Raw genomic sequence first — 24,409 nt, 5'->3', positions numbered from 1 at the left:
CCTCCCCACCACCACCACCACTCCCATTCCTGCTAGGTAGTAAGGACCTCCTTACTCCAAGCCTGTGTCCCAGGGAAACCCAGGTGCAGGGAGAGCAGCATGCTGAATGCACGTGCTGTGGGCTCCAGGGTCAGAGGGGCCTCTGAGGGCTGCAGTGGCTAAGTCCTAGCAGGGGCATGCTAGGGCAACACCCACTCTCTCTTCCCTTGCCAGGCCCCCGGAGGAATAGTGTAGCTGTTTTGTAAGCACCGGCTGTGCCTACAGTCCTCTTCTCCAGCCTGTCCTGCTGTATACACCTGTTAGTCTTTCACGACTCAACCTCACCTTCTCTAGGGAGCTGCTTCTGTTTCCCCATGTAGGATGGCACCAGTGACTGGAAGAAGCAACACACATCCTCTCTGCAAGGGCTCGACTTCAGTCCAGGCCAAAAGAGACTATAGCAAAGCCACTGATTTATTTATTTCCTTCCTTCCTTCCTTTTTTTTTTTTTTTTGACAGAGTTTCACTATGTCACCTTCAGTAGAGTGCTATGGCATCGCAGCTCACAGGAACCTCCAACTCTTGGGCTTTAAATGATTCTCTTGCCTCAGCCTCCCAAGAAGCTGGGACTACAGGTGCCCGCCACGATTCCCAGCTATTTTTCTGTTGCAGTTGTCATTATTGCTTAGCTGACCCGGGCTCTTGATGGCATTTTTAAAAACTACACTGAAAACCCACTTTTTGCTAGTGCATACATTTGTGTATATGTAAAACTATTCTCTGAAAAGGCTGGTGAAGAATGGGATCACACCTGGTTTATCTCTGTTTTGTCAGGGGCCAGCACACAGAGCCCTGTGTCGCATAGGAGATGCTCTGTAAATGTGTGTACACAGAGACTGCATCTGGGGTGACAGATCCAAAAGTCTCCCCAGGGGCCTCAAGGGGATTCCTCCTATGCTGGCTCCTTTCCCTTCTGCACCGCACCCTCAGCTAAGCCCAAACCCATAGCTCCATTTCTGATTGTGGCTGCTCTGGGTCTGTCTACTCCCTCCTCAGACTCAGACTCAGCCCCAACCCTGTTCCTCTATTTTCCTGGGGACTGGGCCATGAGTGACTCATTGGGGCCACTTCCTCAGGTCCTGGCCCCACCCTGTTAAAGGATGCACACGCACGAGTGTGTTTTGGGGGAGCTGGCTGTTGCTTAGAGACAAGGGAACAAGGGGGGCAAGCTGCCTGGGGCCCAGGCCATTAACTAAACAGTCCTACTACTATAGCCTTGGATCATCTGCTTCCAAATAAGGGGGAGAGTGCTGGGTATGTGTAGGGAGAGCTAATTTAATGGGAAAGGCAATAATAAGGACTCTAGAAGGGTGCTGCACCCTGGCCTGCTGGGGAGGGCTGCCAGCTGTCTGAGGGGACAAGCCTGTAAGTTCTTGTCCTAGTCAGCTCAGATCACTATAATAGATTGCTATGTACTTGGCAGTGTGGCTTTAACCACAGACAGGCCGGGAAGTCCAAGATCAGGTGCCAGCAGATTCAGTTTGGGGAGCGGGTCGTCCTGGCTTGCTAACAGCTCCTTTCCGGCTGTGTCCTCCCAAGGCAGAGGAAGAGAGAACGCATGAAAGCTTTGGTCTCTCTCTTCTTATAAGGAGACTAATCTCATTATGGGGACCCCCACCTTCATGACTTCATCTGAATTACTTCTCAAAGATCTCACCTCCAAATATCATCACATTGGATGTTAGAGATTCAATATATAAATCTTGGGGGGACTCAAACATTTAGTCTGTAACAGTGCCATTTATAGAGGAAAGACTTCAAGCACAGGGGGTCTATGTTTGTGGGCATGCTTTAACACAGACTTCAGTGTCTGGACAGAGCCTTCTTCTTCTTCTTTTTTTTTTTGGAGACAGAGCCTTGTTCTGTTGCCTAGGCTGGAGTGCCATGGCATTAGCCTAGCTCATAGCAACCTCAGACTCCCAGGCTCAAGCAATCATCTTGCCTCAGCTTTCTGAGCAACAGGGAACTATAGGCGTATGCCACCTGACTAATTTTTTCTATTTTTAGCAGGGATGAAGTCCCTTGCTCAGGCTGGTCTTGAACTCTTGAGCTCAAGCAATCCTCCTGCCTCAGCCTCTCAGAGTACTAGGATTATAGGAATGAGCCACCACACCTGGCCAGACAGAAGCTTTTGACAGAGGCCCTGGCCTCATTAGGGCAGGCACCTGTTCATTCAACCCCTTCTAAGGTGCAGATCCTGGCTAGTGCTGGACAAGTGCTAGAGATCCAGAGCTGAAATGAGTGTGTGCAACTGTGCAGAAGACAGAGTCTACAGAGAACAGCAAACTCTTACCTGTCCCCAGGTTTTGCACAGGCTGTGGTCTCTGGGACGCCCTCACTTCCTCTGGCCCTCACTTCCTCTGTCCGGTTCTCCCGGCTGCTCTATCCATATGTTAGGTCTGGGTAGGTGGGCCTCCCTGAGGGAGGTTTGCTCTGATTTCCCAAGTCAGGGTTTTGAGCCTCCAGGGCTCTCAGAATGGGGCACCTCTTGCCTCTGAAGGCTAGCCACTCCAAGGCTGGCAATCTTGTTTGCTTGTCTCTCTTCCCAGTGAGACCCTAAGCTTCCTGAGGACAAAACTGTGAACCAGTATATCCCCAGGAAGCACTGTAGCCTGCTTCCTGCAGGGAAAGGGTACAGTCAGTGGGTGAGCATGATGGCATCATAGGCTGTGGCAAACAGCTGGCACCTGCAGATGCAGGTTAAAAGAACGGTTACTGGAAGCCTTGTGCCAGGGGTTTGAAAAACAACCAAAAAGGCCACTGCAATGACAAACACACCCCCACACCTGCAGAGACTAACACCCAGCTGTTTCTTGATCTATAACTGCCAGAAGGACATGCCCTAGTCTTACTGGGTTTCAAAAGTTTGCAACCTGCAACGCCAGGCAGAGAGGGGTAAAGGTTGAGTGTTAGAGTTTTCGGTTTGAGTCTGAAAAAGTGGAGACACTTTTTTGTGTCTCTATTTTTCTCACAGCGGAATAGTGAGAAATTAAGAGTGACACTTATTTCATAGGTTGCCCTGAGGATGAAATGATGAAAGTCCGGTGAAGCGAGCGGGCTGGTGAACACATAAGTGCTTAATAAGTGCTGGCTTTTATGTCACCTCCAGTGGCCCTGCTCTGGTCCCTCTCTAAACCTCACTTGGCTGATCTGTAAGATGAGAACGATTAAAGGAGAAAGTAGAACTGCATTATGACCTGCTCTTGGTGGCATGGGGGTTTGTGGGACTGTGCTTTTATATTCAGACTCACACGGTCACCCAAAGCCATCTGCTATGGGCAAGCGCGGCAAGGGACCATACCGGCTTGAGGAATTCCAGTCCCAACACCCACCCCCTAATCCCCAGAACCCTTTTCCCTCAGGAGCTGGCCGCCTGTCTGAGTGGCCGGGGAGGCGTGCGGAGTGCACAGATGACCCGAGAAGCCCTGAGGGTGGAGGGGCGCCCACAGAAGGGGGCGGGCTCCGTGCGCCCTTGGGGGTTGCAGTCTGGTTATTCCAGGAAAAAGAAAGAATGTTGCAAAGGAGGCGGCCACCGAGCAGGGAGCCGGTTATCTCCGAGCCGCCTTCCGGCTCCGATAACTGCCTGCGGGGCTCGCCGGGTGGGGCAGGAGCCCCGAAGTGGCCCGGGGCCCCAAGCCGGGGGGAGCCTCCGCTTTGCCCCAGGCCCTCGGGCCGCGCCCCGCCGGGTCCCCGCGCCCCGCACGCGCCCCGGCCCCGCGCCCCAAGCTTACTCTGCAGACAGCGGGCGGCGGCCAGGCAGAGGGCGAAGAGTCCGAGGGAGAGGCCGCGGGTCTTCCTCCTCCAGCTCGGCGGAGGCCTCATGAGCGGGCCCCGGGCGGCACCGGCTGGGCATGGGCTGCTCCGGCGGCGCGGCGGGCCGGGCTGTGTGCGCGCCGCACCGCCGCCCGCCGCCCGCCGCCGCCGCCTGCTCTCTGCTCCTCCTCCGGCGCCTGCAGGTTCTCTAGGGCTAATGCAGATGAGCTGCTTGTACTCTGGTTGAACCAGTTCCTAAGGAGAGAGAAAGAGAGAAGGGAGGCAGAGAGGCGGAGAGCGAGCGAGCGAGCGAGCGAGAGTACGAGTCTGGGAAGGAATGGCAATGCACGCACTCAGAGGTAAATAATGCAAATAATGAGCCGTCTCCTTCCGTTCACACCCAGTTGACTGGTGTTGATTCAGGATTCAGCTGAACGCGGGGTGGCGGGGAAGAGGGCAAGTACTTGCTGTTGCCTGAGGACCGAATCCCACCATCTGATGGCTTCAGAAGCAAAGGAAAGGCTTTTAGGAAAGTGAAATGACACCTGGGCGTGAGGGGTGGGGAGGGGACGAGGGGCCGCGGCTGCTCCGGGTGGAGCCGTCGGACGCTGCTGATATCCACCCCCAACCATCCGGGAAATGTTCACTCTGCCTGCTTACTTGCCAGGCCCCGGCGCGTAGCGGTCACTCAGAGAGCATCGGTGGAAGGTGGAACGAAGCTGGCCTCGCTGCTGAGTGCTGGGGAGGCCAGACAGACACAGGCGCCTCTAGAAATCCTAGCAAGAGGCGGGGCTGGAAAAAAGAAAACAACAACAACAACCGAGCAGCTGCTGTACTGGGCATATGATGGAATGGTGAGGGAGGCTCGGGGTGCTGCGGGGGGTGTCCAGGAGGGGTGAAGGTGGGGAGGTCAGGGCTGGTGTAAGATAGTGAAATTCCATTCCGCTTTGTTAAAACTACCTCTATTTTCTGACCTCCCTTGAGGCCAGTGGGTAACAGCGACTCAGTGCAAGCCAGTGATATTTAAGGGGACGTCTTCTTGCGGGTATTTCTAGACAAGTTTTTGCTTTCCTGATAAAAGGGACAGATAAGGCTGGGATCCCTCCTCTCTCTCTCCCTTTTTTTCCTGCTTTTGAAAGCATTCGTTCTGTTTAGATCACTTAGCTTGCATCCATGAAGTTATATGGATGAGGACAAAAGCCCTCACTGCCAGTAAGGATGAGGGGGGGCAGGGCAGAAAGACAGAAAGCCCTAGAACACCATGGTAGTCCAGCCTGCTGTCCTGTCTTCTTCTGGTTCTTAACAGCGGCTCTTGCCAATTCATGTGTTCTTGGTGACAACAGTCCTGCTGACTGCCCCAGGGTGGGCTTGTCACCGAGGTTGGCCAGCTGGAGTGTTGCAGGATGGGCGGTCAGGGCCATCAGAGTCTTACTGGAATTGATGTGTGACCACTGCTGGGATTACTAAAAACAGGGGATATGAACCTGGTGCTGGTTGGCCGTTTTGCCTGTCAGGTGGGGAAGGCCCTGGATTTAGAGTGAAGCCAAGAGGAGACAACGGAGCTGGGAACTGAGGACAGAGATAGAGGCCTAGTAAGAACATTTGCACTCTGGAATTTTGCAACCTTCAGGTTTACTGTTATCAGCAAATAAATACCCTCTTTTGCTTCAGCAAATTTAAGCTGGGTTTCTGATACAAAATTGAGAGCGTCCTAACTAAAACAGGCAGTGTTCTTGACATCTTTCTGTTTTCTTTATTTTATGCAAAGCCTTCAGGAATCATTTGCATTCATTTGTTTATTCACCAAACATTTAATGAATCTGTCTCTATACTGGGCATTGTGCTAGGCACAGTTCCAAAGATGAATAACTCATGACCTCTAGTTCCAAGAAACTCACCAGGTAGTGGAAACAGAATGATCCAGATTGAGAAAGGCCTCCAGACACAGGGACTTTTCCTGCTGTGGCCAAGGTGAGAGGAAACTTGCTGTTTGCTCACTGCTGTATACCTGGCACCGGGCCTCTGGCACATTGTAGGTGCCTAATAACTCTTCAAGTGGATATTCAATGTTAAAAACGGAAGTCTGAGAAGTTAGAAGAATCTCATGAGATAAAGAGCCTGTAAGGCTTGGCGTGACTCCGTGATGCTGGGAGTGCATCTCCTGCCTGTTACCTCCTAGCTTTCTGGCCATGGAGAAGTGACATTAACTCTCTGGACCTCTGAGAGAGTTAGATTAAACCAGAAATTGTCAGCCTGGGCTGCACATTAGGAAACAAACAAACACACAGCTTGGACCCGACTCCAATTCAACTGAATCAGATTTTCTGGGAGTGGAGCTGAGGCATCAGTGTTTTTAGAAAGCTCCCTGAGTGGTTCTAATGTACACCCAGAGTGGAAAACCCCTGCTCTAGATTGGAGGCTGCTTGAGCTCATGTGTGATATCTTTTAGGTCTGATTAGGTCCTACATCTTTCATGTAGGATTTTTTTTTTTTTTTTTTGAGACAGAATCTTACTCTGTTGCCCTTGGTAGAGTTCCATGCTCATAGCAACCTCAAACTCTTGGGCTCAAGTGACCCTCTTGCCTCAGCCTCCCGAGTAGCTGGAACTACAGGTATCCACTATAATGCCCTGGCTAGTTTTTCTATTTTTAGTGAAAATGGGGTCTCATTCTTGCTCAGGCTGATCTTAAACTCCTGAGATCAAGAAATTTACCTGCCTCCACCTCTCAGAGTGTTAGGATTACAAGTGTGAGCCACCCTGCCCAACATAGTATAGGATTTCATATAGGAGAGGAGGGAGACAGCGTGAGTCCATTTAAGACATGATTGTATTTACCATTTCATTAATTCATTTATTTATTCAACAAATGTATTTTTTAAAGCAGTTTTTGGCTGGAGCTGGGTTTGAACCCACCACCTCTAGCATATGGGGCCAGCGCCCTACTCCTTTGAGCCACAGGTGCTGCCCTCAACAAACATATTTTTTAATTTTTATTTCTTTAGAGATAGGGTCTTACTGTCACTCAGGCTAGAGTATAGTCATGTTATTATAGTTCACAATAACCTTGAACTCCCGGGCTCAAGCAATTCTCTTGCCTCAGGCTCCTGAATAGCTAGGACTACCAGGCATCTGCTACAACACCTGGCTAATTTTTTCACTTTTTTTAAGAGACAGGAGTCTCACTATGATGGCCATTCTGGCCTTGAACTCTTGTCCTCAAACGATCCTTCCACCTGAGCCTCCTTACAGGCTTGAGCCACTGTGCTCAACCCTCAGTCAACAAATATTATTTAAGTGCCTGCAAAATCTCAGGCACAGTATTAGTGGAGGCAGAGGGGGAAGGATGAGGAGGAGAAAGTAGAAAAGGAGCTAAGTTTTGAAGGGCCTTCCCGCTAACTCCTGGGGATGCTTGTTTTGCTAAAAGAAAGTAACTCAGGATTCATACTTAGTCTGAAATGTTGGCTCCTTCTTTGCAATCTTTGGCATAGACTATAGCCCTCAGTATTTGGTAACTCTCCTCACCAGTCAACTGCTCTTGAAAAAACAACACCCATCAACGTTTATTTTCTCAAAACCTTAAGAGCCATTCTTCCCTTCCAAGAGAAGTAAATGGTGTGTGTTTGTAGTGACCTGGCTTTTTGACAGCAGCACATCCCTGTGCATGTCTTTTTTCTCAAATACTTAGCTTTATTAGAGAAATAGTACTAAAAATAGCAAAGATTCAAACATTAGCTCTATGCTACCTACATATCATAAGTAAGATAGCTGTTGGTGTAAGACACGCACTCTTTCACAAGCTTTTCATTTGTACCCAAGCGTTCTTGTATCAGATAAGCTGTTTACCAGCCAACCATATGTGGCTGAATGATTAAAATGACCATCTATACTTTACATAATAAAGCATTTCCCAAAATTTTAATGTACACAGTGACAAAAAGGAAAAAACAAAAAGCAGTAATTTTGAACACGTGAAGAGTGATTAAGCAGCTTCATAATCAAACCAGGCTTCATTACTTGCAATAAGGGCAACTCTTTCCATTTTCCACCAAATACTTAGGTTTCAATAGTACTAACATTAAAAGAAAACTCAAGTGGAAACCAAGTAACTAATGTGTTACCAGCTTTTTAAATTTATAAAAGTAACTCTTCCTATGAGGTAAGGCAACTGAGTAATTTGATTGTATTAGACTGTATTAAAATAATTATACTTGATTTTTTAGTAACATGCTAATTAAAAGATTACTTTTTGGAAAATATAACCATAATGAAGAGTTCAGAAACTACAAGTTATACGTTGTCATCTTGTTATTTGCATACTTTCTGCAGAATGGGAGCCTAAGAATGATGGATGACCTGAATCTTAAACTCAAGTAAATACATCCTTAAACATAAAAAAGAAAACTTCCCATATAGTCCTACCCTCCCTTTAAGTATAATTTCTGCACATTATTTATGCAAAGACAATTGAGAGGTTATAATTAAGGCCATCCAATATAGAAAACTAAAGTGTTTCCTCTGATTTAAGGAAAATGAGAACACGTTTCATCTTCAGTTATCACAGATAAAAGTGATGGTCCCCAAACTGTGCGACTCTAAATAGTCATTCTTGAAAACAGGACTTCCTTCTCATGTTAGGCGAAATAAGTAAGAAGCTCTCCTGACATACCACCTGCACACTTCTCTGATGGGTATGAGTGAAATATCCTTCTAGATTCCATATGATTGAGAATGACTAGCACATATAAAATTCTAGAAAACAGTATACCACATTGTAGAAGGCACTAAAGCTTCAGCTTGTGCCCCCATAGCCCATTTGAAAACCTAGATTCCTTTTTAAAAGGGCACCTTTGCCACCTACAGCTGCCAAGACACATCGCAATATTATTCATAAGAAGCTTGGAAATGTCAAGAAAGTTCAAAAATAAATGCTCACTTCATGGGTAGACCCAACAGTTCTAAACACCGAATACTAATACATTATTATTAGTATTCAACACGGTTGTTCTTCCTTTTGAAAAAGAACAGTAGCATGCATTGTCAGTTGGTTTTTTAATCCACTTATTTAAGCAATTTTAATCTGCAAAACTATTTTAAAGAAAACCGTTGTCCTAAACAGTGAGCAAAAGAAAACACAAGTGTGAGAATTGAACACATCATTGTAAATCTTGTGAAGTAAATGTTAAAACTTCTCACATACTTTGCACTTACAAGGGTGTGTATATATCTGCACCAATTTCAAGCACATCATCAAAGTGAATATACTGAAATAAAAAAAGAAACAGTTAAACAATACAAAATTCAGTAACTACCATTTTTTAAAAGAGCCTCCAATGCTTATCTCCAGTCCTTAGGGATGGTACAAATTGGGATCTTTGATGTTCGATTCGTTTGCAGTGGTTCTTGGCAAACACTAACAAACCACATGACAAGTGTGGCAGCCTCCATGGAAATGCCCAGATTTTAGAAGATGAGTTTGGGTAACATCTGTCGTTTTCGTGATGTCCATGCTTTATTTTCTAACTCAGCAACAAGATGGCCATAAAGTCACCTAACAACTGGAAAAACTGTTAGATCCTATCTTTATTCTCAACTGGATTTCTTCTCTGTTTACATCTTGTTGAGAGAATCAAAAGCTCTGGATTTTATTCCAGCACTGAGTGTAAAGGTGCGTTTGTTGGTCCTACACTGCTTCTGTTGGGGTAGAGGGGTTTTCTTCATTTGGCCGCCAATTCGCATTTTGCTGCACTTCATTCTCCTCAGCCCTTGGTGCATCCTGTCATCTCCTTCTTGGCTCAGGCTTGAATCTGGTTCTTTATTGGGCTCCTTCTCCTCCTAGGGGATGGAGAGCTAGAAGATTTCCTCTTTATGGTTTTGGATGTTCTTGATGATCTGAACAACTCCTGCCCTTCCTCCTTCGCCTTTCCCTGTGTTTTGACTGTGATCTTTTCCTTCTAGAAGGGGATTTTGAGCTAGACCTGGGTTTTGAGCGAGAGTGGGAACCAGACTGACCGCCTTTTCTTTCATTGCTCTTTCCAGACTCTGGTTCAGTAGCTGCTGAGATAAACGACTGAGCCTCTCCTACTCGCTCATTACTTCTAATTCCTTAGCTGCGGCCTGAGGTGTCATCTCGGGGGGCTTTACTATGCATTGTTAAAGGGATTTATGTTCAGTGGCCTGTCTCCAAACTTAACTCCATTTAAAGCAAGGGCCCTTGGGACAGAATTTTGGTCTGCAAATTCCACAAAAGCAAACCGAGTTGGCTGAGTCTCATCACCTGCCATCCACACAAACTTCACTTCCCCAACTTGTTCAAAAAATTCAAGTAGTTGCTCAGCTGTCATTGTCTGGGAATTCAAATTTCCAACATAGACTGTTCTCCTAATTTCATCAATCTTGGAAGGATCCACATTTCCCATAAGTGGTGGCTGTGGTATCTCCCCAAGCGTTGTAATGTTGGGGTCTAATGCTGCTGCTGGTATAGCTCCCAAACTGCTAAGTGAAACACCAGGAGTCGTCAAGGGACTTGGCGTTGGTATGGGAAGCAATCCTGCACCAGGCATCAGACTTGTCAGGGTTGGAGCAGGAGCCCATAAAGAAAGGGCTTTAGATTCCTCTGGGATTTTACCTTCTGCACAAGGAACAGCTATCAGAGCTCTGTCAATAAAAACCGTGTTAGTTAGATGCTGGGCCACACCAACACTGAATGGGTCACGAAACTTAACATAACATACTTTGGAGGAAAAAGCAAGAGGTGTGTTGTCCGGCAGGCAGAGCCTCAGTTCCTCAATTTCTCCCAGGAAGGAAAAAGTGAACGCATCTGCTCGCTGCTCACGGCTGACAACAGATTTGCCACCTAAATCACCGTAGGGGTGAGGCCTAAGCCTAAGCCCAACCCAAAGCCACCGCCGCTGTTCATCCTGATCCCGCTGTCGCTGCCTTCCCGCTTCCCCCTCCCTGTGCATTTCTTATTCTTAAGCATATTGTGGATTTGAAATATGCTGTTCTGTTCTTGTAAGAACATTTGAATTTGTGCGAATATATATCCTGGTATTCTGCAAAATTGATTACCACATTCGGATAGCCTGTAGGTACTTACTGCTTTTGTCTGCCTTGAAAATATGCTTCTTGTTATTTATCCCATGTGAGTATTAGGGTGACAGGCAGATGTCTGAACTGGCAGGGGATTGTGTTGAACGTCACCCATGGAAGATAGACATAAAAGATGGAAGTTTACACGAGCCTTTGTTACAGTTGGCCCTTTGAGCTGGGCTCAGGTGGTTTGCATTCCCCCACACAGAGGCCAAGCTTACTACAGGGAAGATCGTTATGGGGAGTCTCCTCTTTTTTTGAACTCTGATGGCCTGAACTGTCTACACCACGCAGCCTATGTTTAGTGTCTGTAATCAGAGGTTGTGTGATTGTTGCACACGAGCCTCAATTCACCTATTAGACACAATCTCTTTGTATCCTGTCCACGTGATGGAGAGGTCGGGGAGCACATTGGTTAAGGACTCTGGCTTTATGCTATTTATTTATTTTTTTGAGACAGAGTCTCACTTTGTCAGCCTTGGGGGAATGCTATGGTCTCATAGCTCATAGCAACCTCCAACTCTTAGGCTCAAGAGATCCTCTTGCCTCAGCTTTCTCAGTAGCTGGGACTATAGGTGGCCGCCGCAATGCCCAGCTTTTGGAGATGGGGGTCTCGCTTTTGCTCAGGCTGGTCTCAAACTTGTGAGCTCAAGCAGTCCAACCACCTCTGACTCCCAGAGTGCTAGGATTACAGGTAGAAAGAAGTCTAGCTTTTTGAAAAAAAAAAAAAGAAAAAAACTCTGGCTTTGGAGTTAGAGTAGGAAAAACCCAGCTCTTCCACTTGCCAGCTGTGTGGCCTTAGGCAAGCTAGTAATATTTCTTGAGCAGCTATTTCTTAACTCTAATGTGGGATTATGATGTTACCACTGACTAGTATTGTTGTGGGCGTTAGCTAAGACGTAAGTGTGAAATGACACGATTACCTGGTAAACCCTTGATCCACGTCAGTTACTGTCACTGTATCCAGCTCAGTGCCTGCCATAAGGGGCACTCAGGCACTGTTGGAAAAATTCCTTTAGTTTTGAAGACTACATAGTTCTGAAGGCCGAGATGATTTCTTCCGACTCTTTTATGGGCTGTCTCTTCCTGCTGGGTATATGGAAGGGACTCAGCAAATACACAGTTGGGGTGCCGTGATGAAATGTAAAGTCTAATCTGAATTCTGGTTATTCCATTATGGAAATGATTTATTTATTGGGTCTTAGTTTTTTCTTTGGTAAAAATGAGAAGTTAGGTATTGGGTACACAGCTTGGAGCCAATGTACTTGATCCTAGAAGATACATTAAAAATTAGATACACAGGCTCGGCATTCCTGGCACTGTGGCATCCCTAACACAGGCTCGGCACCCCTGGCCAGCCACATACACCGAAGTTGGTGGGTTTGAACTCGGCCCAGACTAGCTAAAACAGCAATGACAACTGCAACAAAAAATAGCCGGGTGTTGTGGCAGGTGCCTGTAGTTCCAGCTACTTGGGAGGCTGAATCAAGAGAATCATTTAAGCCCGAGTTTGAGGTTGCTGTGAGCTGTGATGCCATGGCACTCTACCAAGGATGACATAGTGAGACTCTGTCTCAAAAAAAAAAATTAGAAACACAAACAAACAGTTTCCCTATGTTAGCTGGTACCATGAGCTAGTTGGATAATAGGACTTAGTATTACCATTAAGGTAACATGCATGGGCGCAGAATCCCATATACAAGATGGGAATTGAGTTACTTGAGTTTAATTTCAAGGCCAGGCATAGCAACACAGGCCTATAGTCCCAGCTACTCAGGAGGCTGAGGCAAGAGGATCACTTGAGCCCCAGGTGTTTGAGGTTGCAGTGGGCTACAATGACACCACTGCACTCTAGCTGGGCCAACAGCACGAGACTCTTATCTCAAAGAAAAAAAAAAGAAAGTCTAATTTCAATAAGAGTCAACAAAAAAGTTATGAAGAAATACTGCCCAAGAAAAACAGGGTGATGATGAAAACTTATGAATTTGTTCAAAAATCGCAATTCTTTATTGTATTCACTAAAAATTAACATGGCCTACATGCTATTTTGAAATTTCTGTTCCTGGGCGGCATCTGTGGCTCAAAGGAGTAGGGCACTGGCCTCATATGCTAGAGGTGGCAGGTTCAAACTCAGCCCTGGCCAAAAACTGAAAAAAAAAAAAAAAAAAAATTTTTGATCCTGTAGACTACAGCTGAAGACATCAGTGAAGGAGCAGTCTGCTCCAGCAGGGAGGAGTATTTTAACACTAATATTGTCCAGAATTTCCAGAATGTGGTGAAAATAACAACTTTTAGGTGGTTTCTATTCTTAATTTTAAATCATCAGATATTATTGTACCTCCGCATTGCCTGCATCAGGGACCAGATGCTTTCTGCCCTTGGTTCTCCATGGATGGAAAATATTTGGGTGCCTCTGGGCTAGATCATTTTTTGTTTCTTATACCTTGAACATCCTCCTCCTCATTTAGTTCTCGGCACAAAGCAGCCCTGTTCCACCCACCTTCACAGCCACTTCCCCCCATGTTTTAAAATCAACTTGACCAGCATTTCATTTATGAGCAGGGGACTGCACTCATTTAAAGTGTACAATTTGATGAGTTTTATTATTTATATTGTCAACCTGAATAATCAAAAGAATTAGAATCTATTTATTTTTTGAGACAGAATCTTACTTTGTCTGGCATCATAGCTCAGAGCAACCTCAAACACTTGGGCTCAAGCAATTCTCTTATCTCAGCCTCCAGAGTAGCTGGGACTACAGGTGCCCACCCCAGTGCCTGGCTATTATTAGAGATGGGGGTCTTGATCTTGAACTTGAAGAACTCTCGATCTTGCTCAGGCTCATCTTGAACCTATGAGCTCAGGCAACCCACCTGCTTTGGCCTCACAGAGTGCTAGGATAACAGGCGTGAGCCACTGTGCAGAATCTAGTTTTAAAGAGTTTATTCAGGGTCGAGTACAGTGGCTCACGCTTGTAATCCTAGCACCCTGGGAGGCTGAGGCAGGTGGATTGCTTGAGCTCAGGAGACCTCGTATCTACTAAAAGTAAAAAACTAGCCAGCGCTGTGGCAGGCACCTATAGTCACACCTACTTGGGAGGCTGAGGCAAGAGGATCACTTGAACCTAGGAGTTTGAGGTTGCTGTGAGCTATGATGCCAGACAATGAGAGTCTGTCTCAAATAAAAAGAAAAAAAAAAGTTTATTCAAGTGAAAAGCTAGGAATAGCCATCCTGGGATGTACAAACTCCAGAGAAATGGGGTCAGTGATCTGGTTAAATTTTTATTAACACAGGCAGAAAACAAAAGAAATAGAACAAGTTTGCAATATTTTCTAGGTAAGGCTGGTTTATAAGTTAATTATTTTCTTTGTAGCTGGTTTTCATTTTCTTTTCAATTTAACATTCCGTTTTAAGGTAACGTGATAGCCATGAAGTCTTTGTGTGAGAAAGTTAAGAGGGAGCTTCATCTTTAATGAAAATCGACAGTGGAGAGGGAAAGGGGCTTTCCTGGAGCTCTTGGCCACTTACAGCACTTATTACATACTGAAAATAAATTACAGGTAACAACTTTAAAATGCAACAGAGGACCACTGACAACATTTTTTGAAAACAAAAATACAGCAGAACAACAATGCGGGTGAGAGAAAAGGCTGAATCTGTAATCAGAGAGACAGAGCTTACTGCTCCCTAGGCTCCAGCTGCCTGCCATGTGACACAGGCCCAGTGATTCACATTCCTTTAAGCCTCAAAATAATTTAGGGCTCTAACAACTTAGATTTTGAACTACTTATTGTCACAATATGTACCCACAAAACCAATACCCCCAATATTAAGATACAGTCATTTCCATCACCCCAAGAAGTCTCCTCTGGGTAGTCCATCCTTTCCTCAGCCCTAGGCAAGCACTGAATTGTTTCATGTCAATATGGTTTATTTGCATATCTACGATGTTAATATATGTAGAATCATACAACATGTAGTATTTTGTGTCTGATTTTCTTTTCCTAGTACGATTTTGGATTCATTCACATTGTTCTGTATATCAAGTTTTTTTTTTTTTTTTTTTTTGAGACAGGGTCTTGCTGTGTCATCCAAATTGAAATGTAGTGGCAGGATCACAGCTTGCTGCAGTCTTGAGCTCCTGGTCTCAAGTGATTGATCCTCCTGCCTCAGCCTCCTGAGAAGCTGGGACTACAAGACCATGCCTCGTAGCTTTTTCTCGACAGTCTCCCGAAGTTGTTGTGAAGGTGAATGTGGAAGCCAGTGCCTTACCTGTAGTAACTCATTTAGTCCTTGAATCAACCAATCAACTCCATAAGGGAAGTACTGTTATTTTCATTCTATCCTTTTTACAGATTAGAAAACTGAGACACTGAGGTAGTAAGTGGTAGAGCTTTGCTTGAACCCAAGCTGTTTGGCTTATAAAAAAGTTCTTCTCATCACTCAGTGTTTCTTCTTCTCTATGCTATTAAATGAGATTTAATGCTATTAAATGAGATTTGCTGGGTATATGAAGTACCTAGCAAATATCCAACACATACTAGCTTCACAATAAATACCAGTGTCCTTCTTTCTTAGGTGCAGAGTCCTAGAGCAGGATGCCACACATCCCACATTCACCTACAATTTTAGGACCTTATGTGCCAAGGGGCAGCTGGTAGAATTCAGGGGAATCCTGTAGACTGCGATACATTCTATTCTTTTCGTCATCTGGACATTTCCGTTTCTTGGGTTTGAGACATGATTATAAGTACTGGGAAGTATATGTCAGATAAACCAGTCTATGTATTTTTCTTTCTTTCTTTCTTTTGCTCTCTTAACTCTGTATTATCTTTTAATTACCAATTATATTTTTCCTTTGACAACAAAGCTCATCAAAATAGGTTTATTTCTCTTGTTTCTTTTGAATTCTTTCCAAGGATGTTTTCTCCCATACTACTACAGTGAAAAGGGGTCATAACAAGATAATGAATGGCATCATGATTTTTTTTTTCAGATAGCGTCTCACTATGTCACCCTCAGTAGAGTGCTATGGTGTCACAGCTCACAGCAACCTCCAACTCTTGGGCTTAAGTGATTCTCCTGCCTCAGCCTCCCGAGTATCTAGGACTACTGGCACCTGCCACAATGCCCGGCTATTTTTTGGTTGCAGTTGCCACTGCTGTTTTAGCTGGCTGGGGCTGGGGCTGGGTTTGAACCTGTCACCCTCAGTATATGGGGCTGGCACCCTACCCACTGAGCCACAGGTGCTAATTATTAAGCACCTGATTATTAAGCATCATGATTATTAGGTTTGATAGTATATCCCTGGTCTTTATGTATTGACTAAGTAACAGCAGTCAAGAGAGTTGATTATTCTGTTATGAAGGGTTTAATCAGGAAAACAGAAACCATTGTCAGTTTTTTATCTGGAAAGGATTTAACAAAGATAAGTTTATACTCATGAAACTACTAGAAGGGCTGGGAGAGCAAGAGCAAGGGAAAACTACCTGAGTTTGTATATTTTCAGTAAGTTTTTTTTTTTTTTTTTGAGACAGAGCCTCAAGCTTTCCCCCTGGGTAGAGTGCTATCCCATCACAGCTCAGAGCAACCTCCAACTCCTGGGCTCAAGTGAGTCTCCTGCCTCTGCCTCCCAAGTAGCTGGGACTACAGGTGCCCGCCACAGTGCCAGGCTATTTTTTGGTTGCAGCCGTCATTGTTGTTTGGCAGGCCCGGGCTGGATTTGAACCCACCACCTTAGGTATATGTGGCTAGTGCCTTAGCCACTTGAGCCACAGGCGCCAAGCCGGTAAGTTGTTTTTTTGAGATAGGGTCTCACTCTGTTGCCCTAGGCTGGAGTGTCGTGGTGTCATAACTCACAGTAACCTCACATTCCTTCCTAGGTTTGAGTGATCCTCCTGCCTCAGCCTCCTGAGAAGCTGGGACTACAGGTACCACCACAGCACCAGGCTAATTTTTCTATTAGTAGAGATGAGAGTCTTGCTCTTGCTCAGGCTGATTGCAAACTCCTGAGCTCAAGAGATCCTCCTGCCTCAGCCTTCCAGAGTGTTAGGATTATAGGCATGAGCTACTGCACCTGGCTAAGACTCTGAGCCTTATAAGAGGCATTCTGGGGTCTGGCCTGAGAGTGTGCAAGTTAAGTTTGTAAGCAACTCACAAACAACACAGGGACCAACAGATGTCAAATGCACAGGTGTGTGGCAGGTGCCATGCCCAGAGATGGGTCAGGTATTTTCTGATTTGAACCAAAAACATTCCAAAAAAAAAAAATCGCTGTTTAAGAATATTCTCAGAGCTATAGGGTGTGCATTCTGTTTTATAGCCTGTTATCTGGAGGCTAGTTGGGAAAGAGACCTCAGATCCAGGGAAGGGCGGGAATGAGGGAGAGACAGGCCGGCATTGCTCCTAGGAGCAGGGCTCTTTCTCAGTGGGGACTGGCACGGTGGAAGCAGGTGCAGGACAGGTGACTGACACAGACGCAGCTCCTCATCTTGGGGGAACTCACGTCAGCCACATCCAGTCTTCTTGAGATTGTGGGGGAAATAACAAAGGGGTCACTCCTTTGGCCTTCTAGCAGTTTCCAGTCTCTCTGCGGAGGCACAGCGCTTACGGAGCCTGATTATAGACAATGCGTGGGGGAGTCCTCAGCGGGGCGGGGGTGGGGGGACATGCGGTAGCAAGGGCACCAAACATTTTCTTGGGTAGGTAAGTCTTGATTTTGACCAGTCTGTCCCAAGGCTGGGTACATGGCTATGTGGCCCGTGCAGCTGGCCCATGCGCTTATCTTCATGCTGCTGCCATGTTGACCATCTCACTAATTTTGGAGCAGGGGCCCCTCATTTTCACATGGTCCTGGGCTTTATGTCCTGACCCTCTCACACAGGTTACTTCCAGCACTTGTTTTCCTCTCAGCATTTATTATTTTTCTTCGCGAACAAACTTGTCCTCTTTTATTCTTCATCTCAGCTACAAATGTGGGCTTCTCCCTGTTCTCCGGACTTCGAACCTTACAGTAGCGTCCCTCACGCCTCACCCTGGCCCTCCACGCCTAAATGAGAGAAGAAGAGGCTTACTCCTTTAAATCCCTTGCCTCCTCTTGCCTCGCCCCATTTCCAGGGCCACGCACATCCCCCAGGCTCCCTCATCTCTTGTCTTGTCCCCAGATCCCTGCTCCTCAGCGTGCTGTGGGAATAACAGCATCCGCCTATTCCCAGAGCTTGGCGGAAACAACCCTCACCCACCCCCACCCCCACCCCCTCATCTGCATTTTGACAAAATCCTTAGGTGATTCCTGTTCACCTAAGGAACAGGTGGCTATGGACTTGGGCAAATTTGTCAGAATCATCACAGGAGATTTAAAAAACACCAATGTTTGGGATCCATCCTTAGACATTCTGACTTATTTAGCATCCGCGTTCCTTTTTAAGGCCCTCCTTTTCATTTGTTTTGGTTATCTATTGCTGTGTAACAAGTTACCCCCATGTTTAGTATTACAAAATAACACACGTTTCTCATCTTGCAGTTTCTATGGCTCAGGAATCCAGACACAGCTTAGCAGGTCCCTTGCCTCAGGGTTTCTGTCAAAGTTGGAATCAATGTGTTGGCTTGGGGTCTGCAGTCAAGATTGAACCGAGCCTGATCTGCTTCCAAGCTCACCCAGTGGCTGTTGGCAGGATGCAGGTCCTCGCAGGCTGTTGGACCGAGGCCTCTGTTCCTTGGTGGCTGTTAGCTGAGAGGCATCTTCAGTTTTTTGCCCTATAAGCCTCTTTAACCAAATAACTTGCCTTATCAAAGTCAGCATAAAGAGTCTGCTAGAGAGATGGACATCACACTCTGTTATAACCTTTTCATGGAAACGATAATCATTACTTTCGTCACGTTCTATTCATTAAAAGCAAGCCACTAGGCCCAGGCCATACTTGAACGGAGGTGCTTACACAAGAGCTTGACTGCCAGGAGGCAGGTATCCCCGCTTTTGGACCATCTTGGAAGTCTGCCTCCCCCACCACCCAGGTGATTCTAATGTGTACCTGAGCTGAGAACCGCTGCTCCAGAGCAGGGTATAAGGAAGCCCGTCCCTTACCTTAGCTCAAGTCAGATGCTAATGAGAGGCCACCTTCAGTTCTTTGCTCTGTGAAGACATGAATGGGATGGTGAGGCCATATCTGGGCATCATGGGAACCGGGTGATGATTGAATAGTTACTTCTGCCAAGGTCAAGTGATGCAGCAAATGTGCCCTGTGCTATCCCTGTCCCATGTCTGGACTCTGCCAACCCAAATATAGACTTTTGGAGCTGTCTAATAACATTCTCCAATCTCCCCCAGTCTTCCAGTAATAATAATTTTTTCTAACTTGTTTGCAACATCAATTGTTCTAAGTGCAGTTTTATGTCCTTCTTTAAATAATACTACAAATAATAGCTAATACCTACTATAAGCCACACACAGAAAGATAAATACTGCATGTTCTCACTCCTATGTGGATGCTGAAAAGTTGATCTCATTGAGGTAGAGAGTAGAATAATGGGGAGGTGGGGAAGGATTGGCAGGGGAGAGGCAGCCCAAGGTTGGTTAATAGACACGAAAGGACAGCTGGGTAGATGGAGAGGTTCGAGTGTTTTACAGCATTGTAAGGTGACTAGGGTCAACAACAATTCATCTTTTCAAATAGCTAGAAGAGTTGATTTTGAATATTCCCACAACAAAGAAATGAATGTTTGAAGTGATGAGTATGCCAATTACCCTGGTTTGATCATTGCACGTTGTATACATGTATCATAATATCACGCCATACCTCATCAATACGCATAATTCTTATGTGGCTATTATAAATAAATATAAAAGCAAAAAAATCTCCATTTCCAGTGAGGAAATTAAAGCCATTAAAGGTTAACTCATTGACTGCCACACTAGAAAAAATAATTTTTTTCCTTGGGGCCGCGGTGTTTTATTACACAGTTCCCAGAGTAGAGATGTGTGAGTTGCAGATGCTTCACAAAGCCCCTGGGGCTCAAAACTAGCATGAGTTAGAAACAACTTACATGGCATTTAATGAGTTAAATAACTTCTCTGGATTATACAACTAGTAAATGGTAGAACTGAGATTCAAACCCAGCTGGTCTGGCTCCAGAGCCCATGCTCTTATATCACTGCCTTAATGAAAAAAAATCTTCAATTTCTACACATTTCCATTTATGTTTGTTATGACAGCACCATTTACAATAGTGAAAAATCAGAAACAGAACAGTCTAACAATAGGGAAATGGTTCGGTAAATTATGACACAGCTTTTTGATGGCTTGTAACACTCATTGAGAGGGATGTTTTTCAAAGGATTTTGAAGATGGGAAATGCACAAAAAGGTGTTAAGAGAGACAGAGGTGGATTTCAGCAAAGATGAGAGAAGTGGAAAGAGAGACAGTGTGGGGAGGTGAGCACAGGAGGAGGAGGAGAGGGACAGTGGGGAAGCAGGAAAGGGATAGCGTAGAAGTGTGGGGGGCAGAAAAAAGATGGTAATGTGGGGACCAGGAGGGGTGGGAAGATGAAGAGGGGACAGGAAGAAAGAAAGGAGACAAAAGAGAGGGGAGAAGCCAGATCCTCCCCATGCCGGCCATTTATTAGGCAGCCTTGGCAGGGCCCAGGACCAGAGAGAAATGCCCTTGTCAGCAGGATCTGTTTATGCTCGCCGTGGGCTAATGCCCAGGAAGCAGAGCCAAGTTGTGCTGAAAGCGTCCCTCATTAATATCAGAGGCTCCAGGCAGCCCTAATGGCCCCAGCCTTGTAGGCTGCAAAGGGGCTGGAGAGCTAGCATGTGGGTGGGGCAACACCAAGCTGTGCTCACAGAGAAGCACAGGCCAGCCTGGGGTCTGATGCCTGGCCTGGGTCTGGAGGCTGCTCAGTGACCTGGAGTACTTTGTATGGTGATTCAAACGTGATCAGTCCAGCTCCCCCTCCCTGGCCTGACCAAGGTGACAAGCCGCCCCTGTGGGTATAGTTAATGGTCAGAGAGAAGTGGCTTATAGCACCTGTGTTATTTAAAGAGTGATCAGTCCTTTGTGTTCATTTGGTTGGTAACAGACCCTTGCCTGGGCCTCCTTGTCCTCATAAAGCTCACAATCTAGTCAGTGGGAGGTGACAATCAAATAATTACTAATAAGATTAAAATATATTCTTAAAGAGATACATACTGTAGCTTATTTCAAATGTCAGGGATTCCATAAAGATTTATTGAATAAATGAATGGATGAATGAATAAATGTTCAACTCATATATCTAATAGCACAGAGAAAGACAGGTTATTTATGAACTAATTCTTTGCACAGAATTGATCTCATGATAAAAGCCCAAAGCAGCTTTATTAAGTAAACAGCTGCTTACATTCCACCGCAGAGAAAAATGCAAAAACTCCCCAAGGAAGTAGCACTTCAGAACGCTGCCATGTACTTCAACATGAACTTAGTCATGTCCATGTTTGCCGATATTTACAAATTACACTAATGCACTTCAATCTCCTATCCCCTCTACAAAGTGGGCAGGGTTGGAATAGACATTACAGATGAAGAACTTCAAGGCCAGACAGGCTGGGTGCTGTACCCAGTGGAAATTCCAAAGCCATGCAGGGCTCCTTATAGTCAGTCCAGCCTCTGTGCCATGTGGCCACACCTGTGCTCAGTAAGGGCCACTGGAGGGGCTCTGAGGGTCTTGTGGGTGAAGATGGATGGTGGTGGAGGTGGGAACTGTGTCAGCAGTAATGCAGCAGCGTTATGTAAATTATGTCACCTAATTATCACAACCAGATCATCAGATGGGAATAGTAATAATAATTATTTTTTGAGACAGAGTCTCACTTGTCACCTTGGTAGAGTGCTGTGGCGTCATAGCTCACAGCAACCTCAAACTCCTGCTTTTAAGCGATTCTCTTGTCTCTGCCTCCCCAGTAGCTGGGACTACAGGCGCCTGCCACAGTGCCCGGCTATTTTTAGAAACAAGTTCTTGCTCTTGCTACAGCTGCTCTCCAACCTGTGAGCTCAGGCAATCCACCTGCCTCGGCCTCCAAAGTGCTGACATTACAGTGAGCCACTGCGCCTGGCTGGATGGGAATTATTATCCACATTTTATTTTATTATTATTTTTAATAATAAAATAAAAATTTCTAATTTTTAATTAGAAATCAAAATATTTGTTCACATAATTTTAAACTAAAGTCAGAACTGTTAAGTCTTATGATTGAAGTGCAAGTGATGTGTGGCTTTTCTTTCACACTCCTTTCTTCCTTCAGAGTAAAGGCAGAAGAGTCGTTCTTGAACAAGCCAAAGCAGCTCTGCGGAAGGGAGACCTTGCTGCTGGCATGCTTTATTTCCAGTTCAGACATTCCAATTAGATTCTTTCTAAATGCTGCCACTCTCTTCCATTTGAAATTCATTGGTCCTTCTTTTGCATATTCAGAAAGCTGTTCAAATTTCTGGCAGTATTTTTGCTGTTTTGCCTCAACCACCCTGACGTCTCTACTTTTTAACCATGCCTTATCCAGAGCTTTGAGTTCTGATAGTCAACGAGGGCTTTGGTGCATCTATCTAAGAGATTCTTAGCAGCCTTTATGTTGAGCATGTAGTATCGGAGAAACTCTGTCAGCTCTAAATCTGCATCTGCTGAGACTCGGCCTGCTACTTTCCTACATTTTTCAAATAGCTCAGCAACCTTCAGTAAGTACTGTTTGATGACCATGGGCTCTTCTAAAGCCAGGCTATGCAAGCAGGCTGCAGCCTGGATGTAGTCATCAGCCACATTTTTATGAGAGCTGGTCATTTTGTCAGCTTTTACACAGGAATCCTTAATCCTATTGTACTAATTAATAAGAAAGTTCTCTTGCTCAAAGAAGTCCTTAACTCCAGAAAAAAGGACTTACTTCATCAGCACTTTTCACCTCACTTTTGAAAGGCCACCAAATATCTCCTTGGTATTTTCCCATCTAACACTTAGATTCCGATCATATTCTAGGAAAACACAAAAGTTGCGGTCTTTACTGAGAACAGGGAAGAAAGACTTCATGGGAAGATACAGTCTTCTTAAAGACAGCAAGATATTCAGCTTCCAGTTCTTGTTTCATCTTGGCAAATTCTTCTTTGATCACAAATCCTTCACCCTCTCCCAGCTTCTGCATCTTCTCTCGAGGACCGTCAAAGTTTGGCTTTGTAGGAGCAGGTGGAATAATAAGTCCAGCATAGTGTGTTGTTTCGATCAGAGTGTCAGGTAGCCACACACACTCTTCATGTTGCCTTGTAACAGAAAACTCTGGCCTCTGAAATGTGGGTAGTGTGGTCTTGGTGTGTGAAAGGTTCTGGACCCAAGGATGAAAGATTATTCCTTGGCACAAAATGAAAGAAAAATGGAATCCCTGTTCTGTAGGAGTAATGTGGACTTTATTTGCACCTGGATGCAGATGGGGTGAAATCAGGAAAGGAATCCACACATGGGTTATGGTGGATGGGGAGTTAAAGGGTCAGGGAGGGCACCAATTGGTGGCATTTCTGTTAGGTAATTGCTCCAAAAAAGCCCCTTCCCCAGAAAGCCCCTTCCTGCTTTCAGCAGACCAAGACTAGCTATCTCAGCTCCTTTCCAAGCACAGGGAGTTGCCTCTGAACAACACGGAGTTGCCTGCTAGATATCTCCTTATCTCCCAGTCACAAAACCTGCCTCATCTCCCTGTCCCAATTACCTGCTGAAAATTTCAAACTTATGGCCTGCCCCTAATGGCTCTTCCCACCAGAGCAGTAACTTTTTATTGGCTATTCTACCATCCCGTCACCATGCTGAGACTTCCCCTAACTGAACCTATATAAGGGTGCACTTTTCTTTTAGTCCCTCCTCCTCTTCTCTCTCACCTCTTCTCTCTCCTCTTCTCTCTCCTCTCTTTTTTCTCTTCTCTTTTCTCTCCTCCTTGGTGCTGCTCTGCAGTATCCCTTGCCAATAAAGACCTTTTGTACAAGCCTTGGTGGTCTGTGAGATCTCTTCTGGTCAAGTGCCACCCTTTCATCTGGTGTCAGAAGTGGGATCTAATTAGGGAACGCTCCCAAGGGTAGCTTTCACCCTCTCCACAGGGTTTTAGCTCCTGGGGGCTCCCTGTCCTCTTCTTGCACTCCTGGTGCTCACCACCACATTGGCTTGTGAAGGTAGCTGAAATCAGTGGTATAGTTCATCCGCCAAGGTTCTCTAATAGCACTCAACACCAGCCTCATCTAAACTTGGTGAGTACCCCTATGGGAGTAAGTTTTCCCTAATGGTTGGCTGGGTTGCTTATATTCCTGGCGATTCACCCATTTCTCGAGGCTTGAGTTCCCTATTCCCATTGACCTTGCGTGGCTTAGCCCAGGGCTTCCACGCCTTGCACGAAAATTCCTGGCGCCAGGTCTCAAGCTCTCCTTGGCCCCAAGGGTCTGACACTGATCTGGGGTACAGTGACAACTACCCTAGACTGTGTTCTCATCCTCACAGCCAGCAACAAAGCAGCAGAGACATCCGCCCTTTGTC

The 24,409-nt window shown here is 45.7% G+C and overlaps 1 protein-coding gene and 2 pseudogenes across 1 annotated transcript in view; all 3 read right to left on the bottom strand.

Moving 5' to 3' along the window:
• The window catches only part of VSTM5 (V-set and transmembrane domain containing 5), a 32,032-nt gene extending 28,160 nt beyond the window's left edge, over positions 1-3,872 (bottom strand). The window contains exon 1 of the mRNA XM_003780821.2: positions 3,771-3,872. Within this exon, the coding sequence (XP_003780869.1) occupies positions 3,771-3,861 (91 nt within the window). The 5' untranslated portion in view covers positions 3,862-3,872. The remainder of the gene's footprint in view (positions 1-3,770) is intronic.
• Positions 3,873-9,656: 5,784 nt separating this feature from the next.
• LOC100956104 lies at positions 9,657-10,709 on the bottom strand (annotated as a pseudogene).
• Positions 10,710-22,052: 11,343 nt separating this feature from the next.
• On the bottom strand, positions 22,053-23,057 carry LOC100955793 (annotated as a pseudogene).
• Positions 23,058-24,409: the final 1,352 nt, after the last annotated feature.

This window comes from Otolemur garnettii, unplaced genomic scaffold, assembly GCF_000181295.1.
Source record: "Otolemur garnettii isolate 467f Iridium unplaced genomic scaffold, OtoGar3 scaffold00001, whole genome shotgun sequence".
NCBI lineage: Eukaryota > Metazoa > Chordata > Mammalia > Primates > Galagidae > Otolemur > Otolemur garnettii.
The sequence above is the reverse complement of the archived record's forward strand: the minus strand, read 5'-3'. Positions and strand labels throughout refer to the sequence as shown.